Here is a 15,345-nt window from a genome sequence, read left to right as displayed (position 1 = left end):
AAAAATTTCCATTTATCCTAAGATAGGGTTGAAGCTAACTGTAAAGTCCTGATAGTCATAGAATAGTTTATTATTTTGTATTTTTCTGGGTAGTCAGCACTCTTCACAAATGCTTTACTAACCAGTCCCCAAGTTTATCCCCAAAATGAACTTTCATGCACTGTGAGGGACTGGTGTTGCTCCACACAGTGGGTAAAGTTAGGAGGAAGGAGAAAAAAATACTTTTTTGGTGACCCTTTTACCTTGTGGAATTATGAGAGTGATGTTCCAACTGGACTAGAAGCAATACCTTGCTCTGAAAGGACTTTCACCAGTGTCTGCAGGAAGAATGAATGAAAGACTGGAGAAATCAAAGCCTTGACATGAGATGTCATTGTTAGCCAAGACTTACATTAATAGAGGAAATGGAAAAACCAGAGTTAAGCCAGTACCAAGTGGAACATGTGCCCAGACTCAGTAAGTGAATCCCCTGGAACATTGAGTGACCATTGACAGGACCTATAACTGTGCTTTTTCACTCTCAATGTCTGAAACAATTGCACAAGCTCAGTTAACTCAGTGTGACTGTAGGAAACTTTGGAATTCTTTTTTTTTTTTCATGGATAGTAGTTCTTGAATAGATTCTAAATAAACATTGAACTCAGGTTTCATGAATTACCATGGTTTTGTTAAAAGAAATTACACCTAGAGTGCAGAATCTGTTGGTTCTCATTCTAACAAAGAGCTTACCCAAGCATTGAAGTAATTCATCCTATAGTTCCAAATAGGAAAGAATTTACAGTCAAAAGCTATGGATTRCTCCWGGCCTAGAGAAAGGCACAGCTCTTCAAAGCAAAACCATCTGTGCAAGATGCAGTTTGGGACTATGAAGAGACTGATCCATAAAGAAAGCAACAGCAAAGGGGTGTAAAGGGACATCTGTGCACAATTTTTCTCTGCACAGCTGGGTGGGGATGGCAATAAACACCTCCCATAAAAACATTTCCATCAGACTTTGATAACACAAGACAACATATGTGAACTGCACGACCTGAAACCACTGAGCACTTGAACCTTTGGCTCTATTAGGAGCTTTAATAATAGGACAATTTTTAATGTATTGTTTATTGTTAAACTGAAATTAATAAAAAGAGCACCATCTCAAGCTGTTAGATACCTCACCATAACAGTTAATGTGCAGTATGATGACGTCCCAAAAGCATTAAAGCATCATTTACTCAGTTGGGACTTGTGCCAACAGATTCTTCACCTTTAGTACACAGCACCCTGGCCTATTGCACCCAATGGATTTCTGCATATTATATTTGCTGCAAGTGAAAACCAAAGCAATTATGGCATTAAGTCTAGACTAAGTGTCTCTGATGTTTTTTTCATGTCGTGGCTGTAGGTAAAGACAGGAGCACACAACACAAAATACCATCTAAGAGCACTGACAATTACCTCTTATCRTACCTATACAATTGACTTTTCTGTCCAGAGACCATCTCTGTCCTCAAAATATCAACAGAAATGTGAAAAATAGTCAAATGGAATCACTTTCCAAATGATCATGCACCTTGAAATCCTTTGAATAATTATCTAAATTTATGCCACATTCAGGAAAGTAATCTTGATGCAGCTAAGGGCTGCTTCACACTGGATGTAAAACATAGGTATTTCACTTCTGAAGGGCTGTCTTTCACAGCCAAATTTTTTTTTTTAACAGGATTTATTTTCCCCAAAGACCTGCTGACTAGCAGACCTTTTTTTTTTTTCATTAGTATGATCCATGGCAGGCCACATCTCTTGTCACAGATCACGTCTGATTTCCAGCTGGGRTTTACTGACCTTTAGTTTCATTGGTCCTTACTTGGGCTTGCTTTATTACATTTTAAAGTCCAGATGAAGTATGCATAATTTTTCCCCATATAATATTTATGCCCATTGAACAAATAATTCCTCTGTATTACCTTGATAATTTAAACAGARTGGACTTTTAGACATAAGGTATGTTTTCTGCTTTAGTTCTGTATCTTGTCCATTCAATCACCCCTTTTTTTTATCCAGTATTCCTTCAACAGCCTCATTTGGAGGAGCACAAGGTACCCAAACCTTCCATGCCACTGTGAGCAATGGAAAGGCCAAATTTAGTAATATTTTGCAATTAAATTTGCTTTCTGTGCCTGATGTGAATTCCTTCTGCCTTGATGCATGAGCCTGAATTTCACKGTATTGARCACAGATGTTTAAAAGCAATCTGARGTGAAGTGCTTTYTGTTAAACATTGTTTACCATTACCTTAATCTGTGAATTTTCTACAAATTTTCCCAGCAGTGCTTTTGTAGCTGCTTCCAGACTACTGATGAACATATTGGGAAACAGATATTTGTTTACTGAGGCTGGAGAAATTCCCCATGAACTCATGGTCTGCCTCTGCTCATATCTGTTGAGCAATTCTTGATCCATGTTACACAAAGCATAAAACTCTGTTATTTCACTTCTGAAGGGAAAATATATCTATCAACCCAASCTGAGTTTAAGAAGGTCTGTATTCCTCACATGTTTTAAGTGGCAACAATTATGTTTTAATCCTATAGTTTTGTATTACTTGATCCTCMACCTTAAACTCTTATTTTCCTTAGTTTTGCCTGGATTAGGGTTGCTRTGGAGTAATATTAGACAACATATTGACTTTGTCATTCCAAGCCTGTGGCATTTTTATGTGTCCATCATAAAGCTCCTGTATTAGTGCTSCATTTATGGCTCACGGTGTGCTGTAATGAACTGTCTCATTCTGTCAGCCTTTTAGATCCAATTTAAACTGCTCGGGCTGTGCTCTAATCTCTCTTTAAGGACCTTCTACCTCAGTTAATGTCACATTATGGCTCCAAAACAAGTGCCTTTGGGATTAGAATGTCTGTAGTTTTTTGTTTTTTTTTTTTTTTTTGATAGCAAGGATACTCACACATCATTCATTTACCTTTCCTGCTCCTCCTCATCTCTCTCTTTAGCTGTCTCTTACAGCCCTAATGTCATGAGGACATGGCATACATGACACCTTTCAATTTTAATATGTTCAAGGAACTTCTTAATACATTGCTTGGTGATTTTTTTCTTCTTTGTTCTCCAGGATTTTTTATGTTCTACTTTCTGTTAATACAACACCTGTGGTTTTTTTTAAGCCTTATTTAGATGTTCTGTGTAGCATTAGTGCTTTTAGAGCCCACCCTAATAAATACTGCTGTTTGAGCTCTATTTGTATGATGAGGATGGCAACATATCATTACTCCCTGATTAATGAGGTTTTATTTTAATTGATAATAGGTTTATCATGCACATGGTGCAGTCAGTCAGTCCTTTCCTTTAGCTTGTCCATGGATTTTTTTTCCATCCTGTGGAGTTCAGAGTCCTCCATCATCACTGTCCTGATTGTACATCACTGGAACAGAGAGCAGTCAGAAGCCTCCTTGATTCTATAAATCATTATATCCTGCATTAGGGCTTTTCCAAAGACATCAGGTTTCATTTTGCTACCCTAATTTTTKTCCTGATTCCTAGGGATATGGAAAAAAAGGAACTGAATTAATGCTGACAGAATTTGTAAGGAGGGGAGAGGTGCTGTCACTCCAGTCATTTCTCCCCAGAASAAACCTTCTGCAGTCAGTAAATCAGATTAAATCTGTTTGGGATGGCACTCACTGGGACTGAGGTTGCTCTACATCTCCTAACTCCTGAAGTTGAGTGTAGGAAGGATATTTTTTCACCCTAGGAACTAATATTACAGTATCATGCTTTGGGCCATGCARATATGTTGGGATACCATCATACAGCTGGGTCTTAATTTAAAACAGAAAAAGGAAAAATGTTAGAGGTAAAAATATTTTGTCATCTCTTTTGTACTCTAGAGCTAGTCAAAGTCACTGATTGCAGTTAATGGAAACATCACTGTCCAGACCAGCATTTTGACAGACTCAAAATGAATTCTTTCCCCTTTTACCCACTAAAAAATAAAGGTAATTACAGTTTAAAATGGAACTGTCACTTGAAGGTCACATTTTTAATTTTGACTTTAAAAATATATTTGTACTGAATTTCATTTGACAGGATTTCACATGATGTTTTTCAATATAAATCTTTGGCCATAGTGGGCAAAATCATCATTCTTCACCTCACCTAAGTGAGGTGCTGTTTGCTGTCAGCTTAGCATTACACAGAACAGGCTCAAAACTGGGGTTCTATGGACAACTGCATTTAAAACAGGGCTGAGAGGAGCTGTAGGGGAAACAAAATATTCTGGAACCACTCTACTACGTCCTGCAGCCTCCTAACTGATGGGTGAATCAGGCTGGAAAAGTAGCTGTGCAATGCCAAAATGTTGCAAGATAATTTCTTGATTCTTTTGGGAGCCCTGGTGACTCACTGGACAGGTCTTTCAGAAGYGTTTCAGACCCAGATTTGTAATGGAATTGAGGCATCTGCAAATACCAGTAAATATCTAGTGGGTCTTTCTGAAATGTCTCACTTTGACCTGACTTGTGCATCCTCTGTTGTAAAATCCACTAAGCTTGGGCTTTTGATTTCTCTCTGGWCATCCTTGTAAATATGGCACTGTAGTAAATCTGATCCTAAATCAGATTAGTCCCATTTTATATCCAGTCCCATTTAGAAATGCTTGCCTTTAACATTTTTKGTTCAAGTTACTTGCTTTTACTGCTGAGGTAGCTATTAATGTGTTAGTTCTGTCACCTTTCATTGAGAAGAAAGTATCAAAGCTGCTGCAGTTTTTAATGAGCAGATGGTCACTTGGCTGACTGATGAGAAAATCATATAAACTGGTCCATCAAGCCCAGTACAAGCAGTAAAACTGGTCCTTGTCTTAGGAAACTCTAGGCTTCCCCAGTTTCCAAGTGGACTAAACATTCAAGGCATAGAATGAGACAAAGGAAGCACCAAGCACCTTTCTTTGAGCAGCAAGTGAAGATGTTTCCAACACCATCCACGTGAGTTCCTCCCTCTCCCAATTTCTGCGAGTTTCTATGGAGATCCTGCTTCTCTCTCACAAAGAAAGGACAAAATGTAAGCATTGGTCTCCACATCAGCACCAGTGCTGCCTTTCCTCAAGSACAGAGCACTGCTCAGTGGAAGAGGCAGAGAGAGATCCCCAATCTGCCCTCCTCTGCCTGGGGATCACATCAGCCCTTGGCAGAAGCCAAATCTCAGTTCCAGTATGACAATCAGCACATTTTGGCATGTCACTTTGATTCCTGGACTTCTCTGGACACCTGAATAAAGTCAGTTGTCTTTGCAGGGACAGGGGGCTCTGCTTCTGTGAAAATATAGCACCTCTTTCCCACAAATCACCAYGTGTCATAAAAAATTCAATCATTCCAGACTTTTATTTCTCTTGAAATGGAAGCCARGCTGACTCTCCAAGAGGTATCATTCATCACTTCTGGACCTCTCTAATCTTCCTTTAATTTTGTTCTTTTCTGATCAAAYKACTAGAACTAACAGCTTTTTCCAGWGGAGACTTGTACTATTGGCACTCTATTTTCATTTCATTTTTTTCTTACTTTCATATCCTAATATTTTGTTTGCTCTTTCCACTGCATAAAGCACAGAGTGTTTTTACTGAGCTGCCTGCTGTAATGAACAGGCCTTTGTCTTGAGCGGTTAGTTAATTTTCTTCAATAAAGATTATGAATAGCTTAAATTATCACTTCTAACATATGGCACATTGTTTTTGTCATACACATTTAATTGTGTTATCCAATGACCTTCCTAGCTTTACAAGGAAGTTATTCAGTTCTTATCAAAGCATTACATTGAATGTTCTTGAGTTATTCTGAGGCTTTGCACAGCTGCTCTTCAGTGTTGTATGAACTCTTGCTTTCACCCAGTTTTTCAAGTCATTGCAGATGTAGCATTTCACCAGAGCTGGGGAATTGTTCGTGTTTTATGGGGACAGACACCTCTGATGTGCCCAAGTTCTCTTCCCTTGCAGAACTGTTTGACCCAGAGAGGAAACACATCAGAAAGAAMCTGCAAAAGGAAGCCAAGGATATCAAACCCTTGGCAGCACATGAGACACATAAGGACCTTACACAGTTGAGACAGAGTGAAGGACAGGTCATAGCAGACCTAAATACTGCCATTTATTTACATTTATTTAAGAATTAACAAGACTACAACTTTGAACTGTTTGGTATCTCACACACCCAGGTCTCACCTCCCTTTCCTGGCAGGAGCAYGGTGGAGGTCTGGCAAGGTGAAGTTGTCACTTTGTGCTGTGCAGCTCTTCTGGAGCATTACTGGCCAAGGTTACTGAGCATCCCCCAACATTTTTCATCCCCCACACATCTCCTTCATCTCCAGGATCTTTCCCTACTTCCAGTGTTTTTCATCCAGATGTGATTTTGCCTTCTTGTTTCTAGCCCTGAGTCCCAGGTTTTGGTTGCAATCACCCTTCTAACTGGTGTATCTGTCTCCTGTCTTGTTACTAATTGGAGTATTTAGGACATGCTATCAAAATGTACAATTAGTTCATGGCTTGTGCTTGGGAGGACAGCTCAAAGTTCAGCTGGGGACATGAATACACAAGCAAMATTCTCTGCTATCTCACAGTGTTCAAAACTTCAAATGGATGGTTTTGCCTGCCCCCAGCCTCAATAGTAGTGACAGAATGTAAGTGGATCCTACAGAACAAGGTGGAGAAAGGAAGCTGGCAAGGAAAAACAGAGGTGTTAGGTGGTGTTTGTTAAGAGTGAGACAGCATCCTTCAAATAACTGAGTTATGGCCAGTGAGTAAAATTGGAAGATTCATTAACTTTGGCAGGTTAAATGTAAAAATAAAATAAGACAGGCCAAAAAACCGAATGAGCAACAGCCTGGAAATGGGCTAAAAGCTCATAAATCCTTTTTTAAACATTTCAGGAGTAGGATTGTCTGTTGARCCATAGATTATCACTGCAAAAGACAAGGTAAGGCCATGACAGAAGAAAAATGTGCTCCTCATGGACAAACTTAAGAAGGTTTATTTATTTATGGGTGACTTTTAGGGGATCAGTGTAATTGAACTGACTATAGAAGAAACTATGGAATACAAGAACAAAAGTAACTGATACTTCAGGTGAACAGGAGAACAATTGGTGAACAATATTCACACCAGGGATCTGCCAGAACTCACAGATGAAGAGTTGCCTGTGATGTCCAACTCCTCACTTGAAAAGTCTTAGGTCATGAGGCCCAGAAGACTGACAGATGTGACATCAATTTTCTAACAGAGTTCTGGAGGAGATCCAAGGAATTGTGAGCCTGATTGAGCCCTTTATTACAAACTGTGGTTAAAAAAAAAAAAAAATCAGGAAGGAAAAATAGAATATACTGAGGAAAAATCACCATTACTTCTCTAAAGAGAAGCCCCACCTCACAAACCTCCTGAAGTGGGATGGGATAAGGGAACTTCTATTTGAAGAGTATGCTCTGGCTTCTTGAAACAGACTTCTTCTGTTAGGCTGTCACCAAATTCACAATTTGTGTGTGTGGTGGTTTGAAAGACAGCAGAGAATAAAGATAAATTATGAGATCTGACCTATCACAAAGGAAGTTGATCAAGTCTTCAGGTGGACTCATCAAGTCTGTCTGAATAGTAAAAAAAGCAAATGTGCTTTTAAGAATAGTTGCACTGGAAAAGGGACAGAGAGGTAAACAGGGTGTCCTGGGCCAGGTTCTCAACTCTTTGATGCATCTCACTTTAATATCACGTGCAAGGCTCAGAGCTGATGAAGAGGACTGGGAATGTTTGGAGAAGRGTCAGTGGAACAGCTTCTGTACAAGATACAGCAACATCAGAGAGGGCTCATCAGCCTCAGAAAGAGGGGTCTGAAGAGAGATCTGACAAAGCTTTGTAAAGTCCCAAGAGGCATGGAAAAGATGAGTGGCAAGTGACAGTTCATGGCCAACATAARCATGAAAATCATCACAAGAGATCAGCAGCTGCTCTGTTCCCAAAGGGATGGAGAGGTGCTTGTTTTAGAAAATGGGGGTCTCTCTGTGATGGTGGAGGCTGAGGATATGAAAGGTTTGCACAGGTGCAGAACAAAAAAGTGCAATGTCACGGAAGAAAAATCCACCTGAAGCTGTCAGATCCAAAGCCTCTGGCCCAGGAAGTCACTGAGCTGCAAAATGTGTGAGTGTTCAGGGGAAGGATCACATCCCTGTGTGCTCTTGTGTATTTGCTGTTGGCCACAGTCACAAACAAGTCCTGGGCATGTGAGCTGCCAGCCTGGTCTCATCCAACTCTATTTATGTTACAGCTTTATGATCCTCCTGTAAGAGTGGAAAGCAGATGACCCAGAATATCTAACCTGGATAAAGCATGGGATGCTCCATGTCTGGGAATGGCCTGACCAAGAATGAKGGGAGGGTGAACTGGAGGGCAGCTTGCAAATTGTTTCTGATAATGGGTGTTTTAATTAAAAGGCATCACAGTTCAACATGAAGTCTGTGACAGAGAGGAAAARAAAAAWRARGRAAAATTACAGAAATAAACATCTGAAGACAGCACCTTGCACAATGCTCTCCCTGCAGGTTTCTACCAGCAACTGAGAGTATCCAAGCCATGAGGTCAACACTTCTTTCATAAACTCTTGGTTCCAGGGTATGATACCCCTGACACATGCTCTGCCCTGGCTGAAGCTGGATGTTTTAAATCTTTGTGGATTGAGTCCTGGTTGTTTATGTTTCTATCTTTAGTTATAAAACAAAGAGACACATTTTTAACTGTAAAGCCTTTAGCTAATCATTGATAGACTGRTGACTGTAAAATAGTGCTGTAGTTATTGAGTCTACAATTTCCACTTTCTAAGTTTAGTGCATATATATTCCTAGTGTGTTTAAACTGTATTTTTACCCTGTATAGAGCAGAACTTGTGAGATACAGAGATATGATCCTGGGATATTCTTGTTCTCTGAAAAAGGAACATGTTCTGGTAGTTATTCATTTTACAAGCTGCTCCTCGAAAGTTTAGATTTGAAGAAAAACTTTGGTATTTTCTGGAAAGAAAAAACAGGCTTTGTTATTTCTATTGGARATAGAAATAACATTTCTATTTGGAGTTTTAATCAAGTTGTGACTTTTCTGTATGAACTGGTACAATTCTCCTGCTCCCCAGCCACAGCTGCAGAGCTGAATGCTACACTCTGCCTAGGGAAAGACAACATTAATTGCAGATCAGTGCTTTTACATGAATTATCAGTCAGACAGGTCATACATGAATCCTCATGTGTAGTGTGTGTGTGTGTGTGTGACCAAAGGAAAGATCCTGTTAAATTAATCTTGCAAAACCCTGCTAATAGTCAGGGGTGTGTATTACTTTTTAAGAAGCCAAGTGACAGGAGGGAAGGCAAAGGAACAGACCAATTGAGATGAATGTTATGAAACTAAACAAAAAAAAAAATGCAGTGGAGGAGTCCAGAAGTTTCTCCACCACTTATCTAGCTGAGCCTAAGACTGGTGAGCCTCCTGCTGCAGCTTGAACTGAAGAATCTTCAATATGCCTCTTGTAAGATTGTCTTCCTAGTGTGTGTAGCAACTCTAGTSAAAACAAGGGCAAAGTCTCCTATCCACACAGGTAACAACCAGCCCAGCAGTGATAGCCTGTCAGGATATCCTGGTGTTGTTCAGAAGGATCAGTAGTGCTGTGTGAGAGTGCCCTGCTGTGTTAGAGTGAGGAGAAACATGGCATTAGGGTCAGTCAGGAGAAATATGGCATTAGGGTCAGTGCAAGGACAAACTGAGCTGGACATCAAACCTGGACATCAAACCTGGACATCAAACCTGGGCATCAAACCTGGACATCAAACCTGGACATCAAAGCTGCAGCTGTCACCCTGTGGAAGGTGCCAGAGCCTGCACAGGAACGTGAGCTGCCCTGCTGAGAACCAGTACTGCTGACAGAGTTTCTGTAACCAGCCCAAGATTGCTGAATGAGGCCAAAGTGAGGTGAGGCAGTACAACACATCACTGTGGATCTGGAGAGCCTATCCATCACCATTTCTAACCCCAGAGCTGCTCCTGCTCTGTTCTCACTGTCCCCTCATGGAGCTGGGCAATAGCACCTCCCTGGGTACCCCTCAGGGATGAGAGGGGGGCACTCTCCTGTTTTCTTCCTCACAGCAGGCAATGCCCAGGCTCTCCAAAGCCCCAGCACAGAGCACCTTCTTTKGCTGTGTCCATCAGAAGGTGAGAACTTCCAGGGACAGGTCCTGGCTCTTCAGTGAGAACATTCTCACGTTATGGCTGAGCTGCTCTGCAGAGGAGAGGCAACAGCAATGAGAAAGACACACTGCCTTCTCTGTCTCACCCATTATTCAARGACTGAATATTTTGATATCCTTCCATTGTCATCACACAAGCTGAAAAAGTAGTGCCAGCCACATCCTATGTAGTATTACCATGATTTTTCCAGACTTTCTCAGGCTTGCAGTAATATAGGCAGTGAGAGGAGGGTATCTGTGCCTCTGGAGATTTTAACTTGAAATAGGAGGATCTTAAAAGGAAACAATGAAAAATGAGACAATTTTAGCAAAACTGACAGGAATTAATGAAGTGATTCTGTTCCCCTGTCCCTGTGTTTCCAGGTGAAAAAGATTAATCAAAACAATATTGTCTGTTCTGTCTATGGAATGAAGAGGGTTTTGCCTGCCCAGGCAAATTGATTTCGTTTTTGTTTCTCTTACATTTTGCCCTCCAGAGTTGTATGTTTGGGCACTCACAGGTGAGAGAGAGAAGACTGGGCTTACAAACTGTCAGAAGCAGTAGAACCCAGCAGCAACTATGAACCCAGCAATGATGAGAGGAAATGGCCTTAAGTTGTGCCAGGGGAAGCTTAGATTGAATACTAGGAAAAATTTCTTCACTGAAAGGGTGGTCAGGCATTGGAATAGGCTGTCAAGGGAAGTGGTGAAATCACCCTCCCTGGAAATGTTAAAAAAGGTATGCAAAAAAGGTATAAAAAAGGATAAAAAAAGGTATAAAAAAGGTATATGGCACTTGGGGACATGGTTTAGGGGTGAATACAGCAGTTCTGGGTTAATGGTTGGATCTGATGATCTTGGAGGTATTTTCCAGCCTTAATGATTTTATGATTCTATATGGCAGTTTAAGGCATGAGGTGAGAATTACAGGAAAGAACTGGGAACAGGTAGAATGGGATTACTTTCAACTATGCAACAAGGAGATAGGAGCCAAAAGAGTGGGAAGAATTCTCCAGATCTGCCATATGAGGAGTGAGCTTGATTTGCTGGGTTTTTTTTACTGAAGTGCATTGGGCTTGTTTTTTTTTTAATCCAGAGTCAAGTTTGAGTTGTTTTTCAAGGACTCCTATTTCTGAGTGATCATTTGGAGATGAGAGAGGCCAATTGAGACCATTTATGCAGGGTGAGAGCAATGATGAGTGACAGAAACACATCAGAGGCTGCTGCTCCTTCTTAGACTCAGATAGTTATAAAACAAAGAGACACATTTTTAACTGTAAAGCCTTTAGCTAATCATTGATAGACTGGTGACTGTAAAATAGTGCTGTAGTTATTGAGTCTACAATTCCCACTTTCTAAGTTTAGTGCATATATATTCCTAGTGTGTTTGAACTGTATTTTTACCCTGTACAGAGCAGAACTTGTGAGATACAGAGATATGATCCTGGGATATTCTTGTTCTCTAAGAAAGGAACATGTTCTGGTAGTTATTCATTTTACAAGCTTCTCCTCGAAAGTTTAGATTTGAAGAAAAACTTTGGTATTTTTTGGAAAGAAAAAACAGGCTTTGTTATTTCTTTTGTTTCTGTTGCCCCTCCATTTGGAGTTTTAATCAAGTTGTGACTTTTCTGTATGAACTGTTACACATTCTCCTGCTCCCCAGCCACACTGCAGCGCTGAAGCTGCTACACTCTGCTTAAGGAAAAACAACATTAATTGCAGATCAGTGCTTTTATATGAATTAATGGTCAGACAGGTCATACATGAATCCTCATGTGTAGTGTGTGTGTGTGTGACTAAAGGAAAGATCCTGTTAAATTAATCTTACAAAACCCTGCTAATAGTCAGGGGTGTGTATTACTTTTTAAGAAGCCAAAGAGCTCTGGGATTGCTGAGGTGACTCAGAGGACCAAACAGGGATGCTAAATAGATGATGGGAGAGCATCAGTGTTACAGTTGCTGACCACCCTGAAGGTTTGTTCATGTGACAGAAAGTCTCCTACTGCTGTGATTAAAAGATTCAAAGAGGTTAAGGTCTGTAGTAAAGTGATTCTTCCCAGTTCTGTCCCCATAGATGTTTGCTGTGGTATGGTTGTAACACACAGGCATTCATAGTGTCTCTCTGTCTCTCTCTAGGTTCTCAAGCATCTGCGACACCTAAATTTCACCAAYAACATGGGGGAGCAAGTGGATTTTGATGAGTTTGGGGACCTGGTAGGAAATTATTCAATCATCAATTGGCATCTCTCTCCGGAGGATGGCTCGGTTGTCTTCGAAGAGGTTGGGCACTACAACGTTTATGCCAAGAAAGGGGAGAGGCTCTTTATCAATGAAAACAAGATCCTGTGGGGTGGATTCTCTAAGGAGGTAAGTGCTTAAATCCTCACAGCAATGTTTTCCAGGTTTCCACTGAAATTTGAACTAACCCTGCACACTCGTCATATTATATAATGTCTCATTAAAAGATCCATTCACCTTACTGCATACATTKTCTCTGCCACAGTCTTTCATTCCCTTCTTATATGCTGAAAAAAACAGCTGCTCCCCACTCCTGCATGTTTGTTGATCCTGGGTATTAATAGTTTAAAGCATTTTTTCCTGGCCCCAGCAGATAGAGTAGAATTTTATAGCACTGTTTCAACAGGGATGAGAAATTCATTACCCAAGTCTGGTTGTTGACTAAATAAAGCTTTCCTGAGCTCAGTAGTTACATTGCTGAAAAGARCCATCTCCTTAACTCCCAGTATCTCTTTGTGATACAGAGTCTCTTATTTTTCTTACTCCCAACTGGAGTCTCTTAACACAAACTACAAGTGGAACTTTAAAAACCTTGATATTCTAATCCCTCCTTCTGATTGTTTCAAATGCAACTTACACTTTTCCTAGCAGTTAGGATTTTATTGGTTTTTACTTAAATTGAGTAATTGTGTTCTCTTGGTCTAAATTTCTCCMGCAGTCCAATATTTAACTTTCATTCTCTATCCAAAACTGTCAAAAATGTCGGATGTTGCTGAGTGTAATCCCAGGCCATGTAAATTTTGTGCAGTGGATGGGTTTATGATGTCTATGTTTGCTGTAGCCTTTTTTTTTCAGTTTGTAGACTTCTAATTTCTTCCAGATAAAAGGCTCTGCTCAAAGAGAGCAGCCAACACTTCTCCTACTGTGGCTCTTGTCCTCCTCAACAAAAGTTTAAATGTAGGTAATTTTAACACAGGAACTTCMGCATTGGGCAGACTTGCAAAAGAATGAGTTAGAGTAGGTAAGATAGATAGATTCATTTTGGCAGAACTTGATTAAATTCCCCACAGAATACTTTAAGAATTCAGCCAAAGCAATCACAAAAGTACTARCAATTCATCTTTGAGAAATGGAGARGATGYRTGATGTCTCAAAGGATTAGAGAGTAATCGTAATACCTGTTTTTAAAGCAGTTATAGGAGAGCCAAGGGAACTATACACAATTGAGTTCAGCTTCAGTAACCTAAAAGACTTGATAAAAAATATTAAACAGTTTATAAACACTTAGAGGATAATAAACTGATAAGAACAAGCCAACATGTATTTGTCAAGATAAAATCATGCCAAACCAATTTAATTTTTCTCCTTGGAAGTTCAATCAGCTTAGTAGATAATCAGGAAGYAGTGCATGACTTCAGGCAGGCCTTTGATTCAGCCCTGCTCAAAATCACTGGTGGCAGCCTAGGAAAGACAGCCTAAGCTGATGAAGTGCTCCTGACGGATGCACTGCCTGCTCCAAGAGTGTCCCAAGGAACAGGAACACTGTTAATAGCAACAGGCACTAACAGCAAAGAGTGCTTCCTGTGGGGAGCTGCAGGGATTGCTCTGGGAATGTTTAATTAATGTCCAATAAATGATGTGATCCTGATCAACACCCAGGAACAGCATTCCCAAACTGTGCTGCAGCTACAACAGAGTAACAGATGGCTGCAGAGCCATCTCTGCATRGGAGCTGCCATTTCTGAGGGATTACTTCCCTTGTGGTGAGGTGGATATCTGCACAAAGGCAACTTCCTCACCTTACCCTTAATGCATCACTCACTGCTTAATGCATCAACACACACAGTCCTGGAGTTAGCAGGTTGGCAACTCTTGGGTAAACCAGCAGCAAACTTCCAAAAGGATGAATGGAGGCTTCCATGAATGACTTCCAGACAGAACAGCCATTAAGGATGTGTGGATCATGGTACTTTGCTAGCAGTGGAAATTGYAGGTTTAACTCTCTTAAGCTGAGARGGCCATGTTCTGTGTCAACTCTCTTTCCTTAATTTAGTTGGGAAAAGATGAYCTCAGTCTCAGGTCATGACTCTGTGTGACAAATGCCCAGGCTTCCATTTACCATGCTCAAATCCTTGTCTTAATGTCCTTCAGGCATGCAGTGAGCATYCCCACTCGCTGCCAGGACACAAMAATRGMACAGTGGGCTCAGGTATTGGATAAATGCACAGCCAGCAGGTGACACAGCCCATCATCTGCAGCAGCAGAAGTCTGGAAACCTTGGGATCTGGATAGAGCTACTGATTTGCATCTTTAGATGCTCAGTGTTCTTCAAGAAGTGGATTTCAGAAAACTGTTTTAATTCCCATAAATTATTAGTAGGCAATATCCAATATATGGAATTGGGGAACAGTAGTCAGGGCCCGTTATYTCCAAGGCTGACTCAAATTCTTGCCAGTAGAGAATGATTTTTACATTTAAGTATCTAATGACTATTTTGGGCTATGTGTATCATGGTCACATTCCAGTTTGCAATGCCCWCAGCACAGTAGAGATTATAAAGATCTGCTGATCTTCCTTACCATCCCTTGATGTGTTTGTTTGAAGAAATCTCACTGCAGTGAGTTGGGGGAAGGATTACCATGCAAAATATGTTCTGTGGGTGGAAGAGGTGAGCACGTGAGGCTCTGCATCTGGCATGGTCTTGCCATAGAAAGGCACCAGCACCATTAATCTGCTCGGGCTCTTTCCTTKCAGGTGCCTTTCTCCAACTGYAGCAGGGACTGCCTGCCTGGCACAAGGAAGGGCATCATTGAGGGAGAGCCCACCTGCTGCTTCGAGTGTGTGGACTGTCCCGACGGGGAGTACAGCGAC

At 40.7% G+C, this 15,345-nt stretch overlaps 1 protein-coding gene across 1 annotated transcript in view; it reads left to right on the top strand.

Annotated features, from left to right (window-relative positions):
- CASR (calcium sensing receptor) overlaps nt 1-15,345 on the top strand; it is a 37,030-nt gene that overhangs the window by 17,340 nt on the left and 4,345 nt on the right. The window contains exons 4-5 of the mRNA XM_057380897.1: nt 12,373-12,603; nt 15,229-15,344. Of these exons, the coding sequence (XP_057236880.1) occupies nt 12,373-12,603; nt 15,229-15,344 (347 nt within the window). The remainder of the gene's footprint in view (nt 1-12,372; nt 12,604-15,228; nt 15,345) is intronic.

This window comes from Malurus melanocephalus, unplaced genomic scaffold, assembly GCF_030028575.1.
Source record: "Malurus melanocephalus ecotype Western Australia unplaced genomic scaffold, MMel_1.1 scaffold_476, whole genome shotgun sequence".
Lineage (NCBI taxonomy): Eukaryota > Metazoa > Chordata > Aves > Passeriformes > Maluridae > Malurus > Malurus melanocephalus.
The sequence above is the reverse complement of the archived record's forward strand: the minus strand, read 5'-3'. Positions and strand labels throughout refer to the sequence as shown.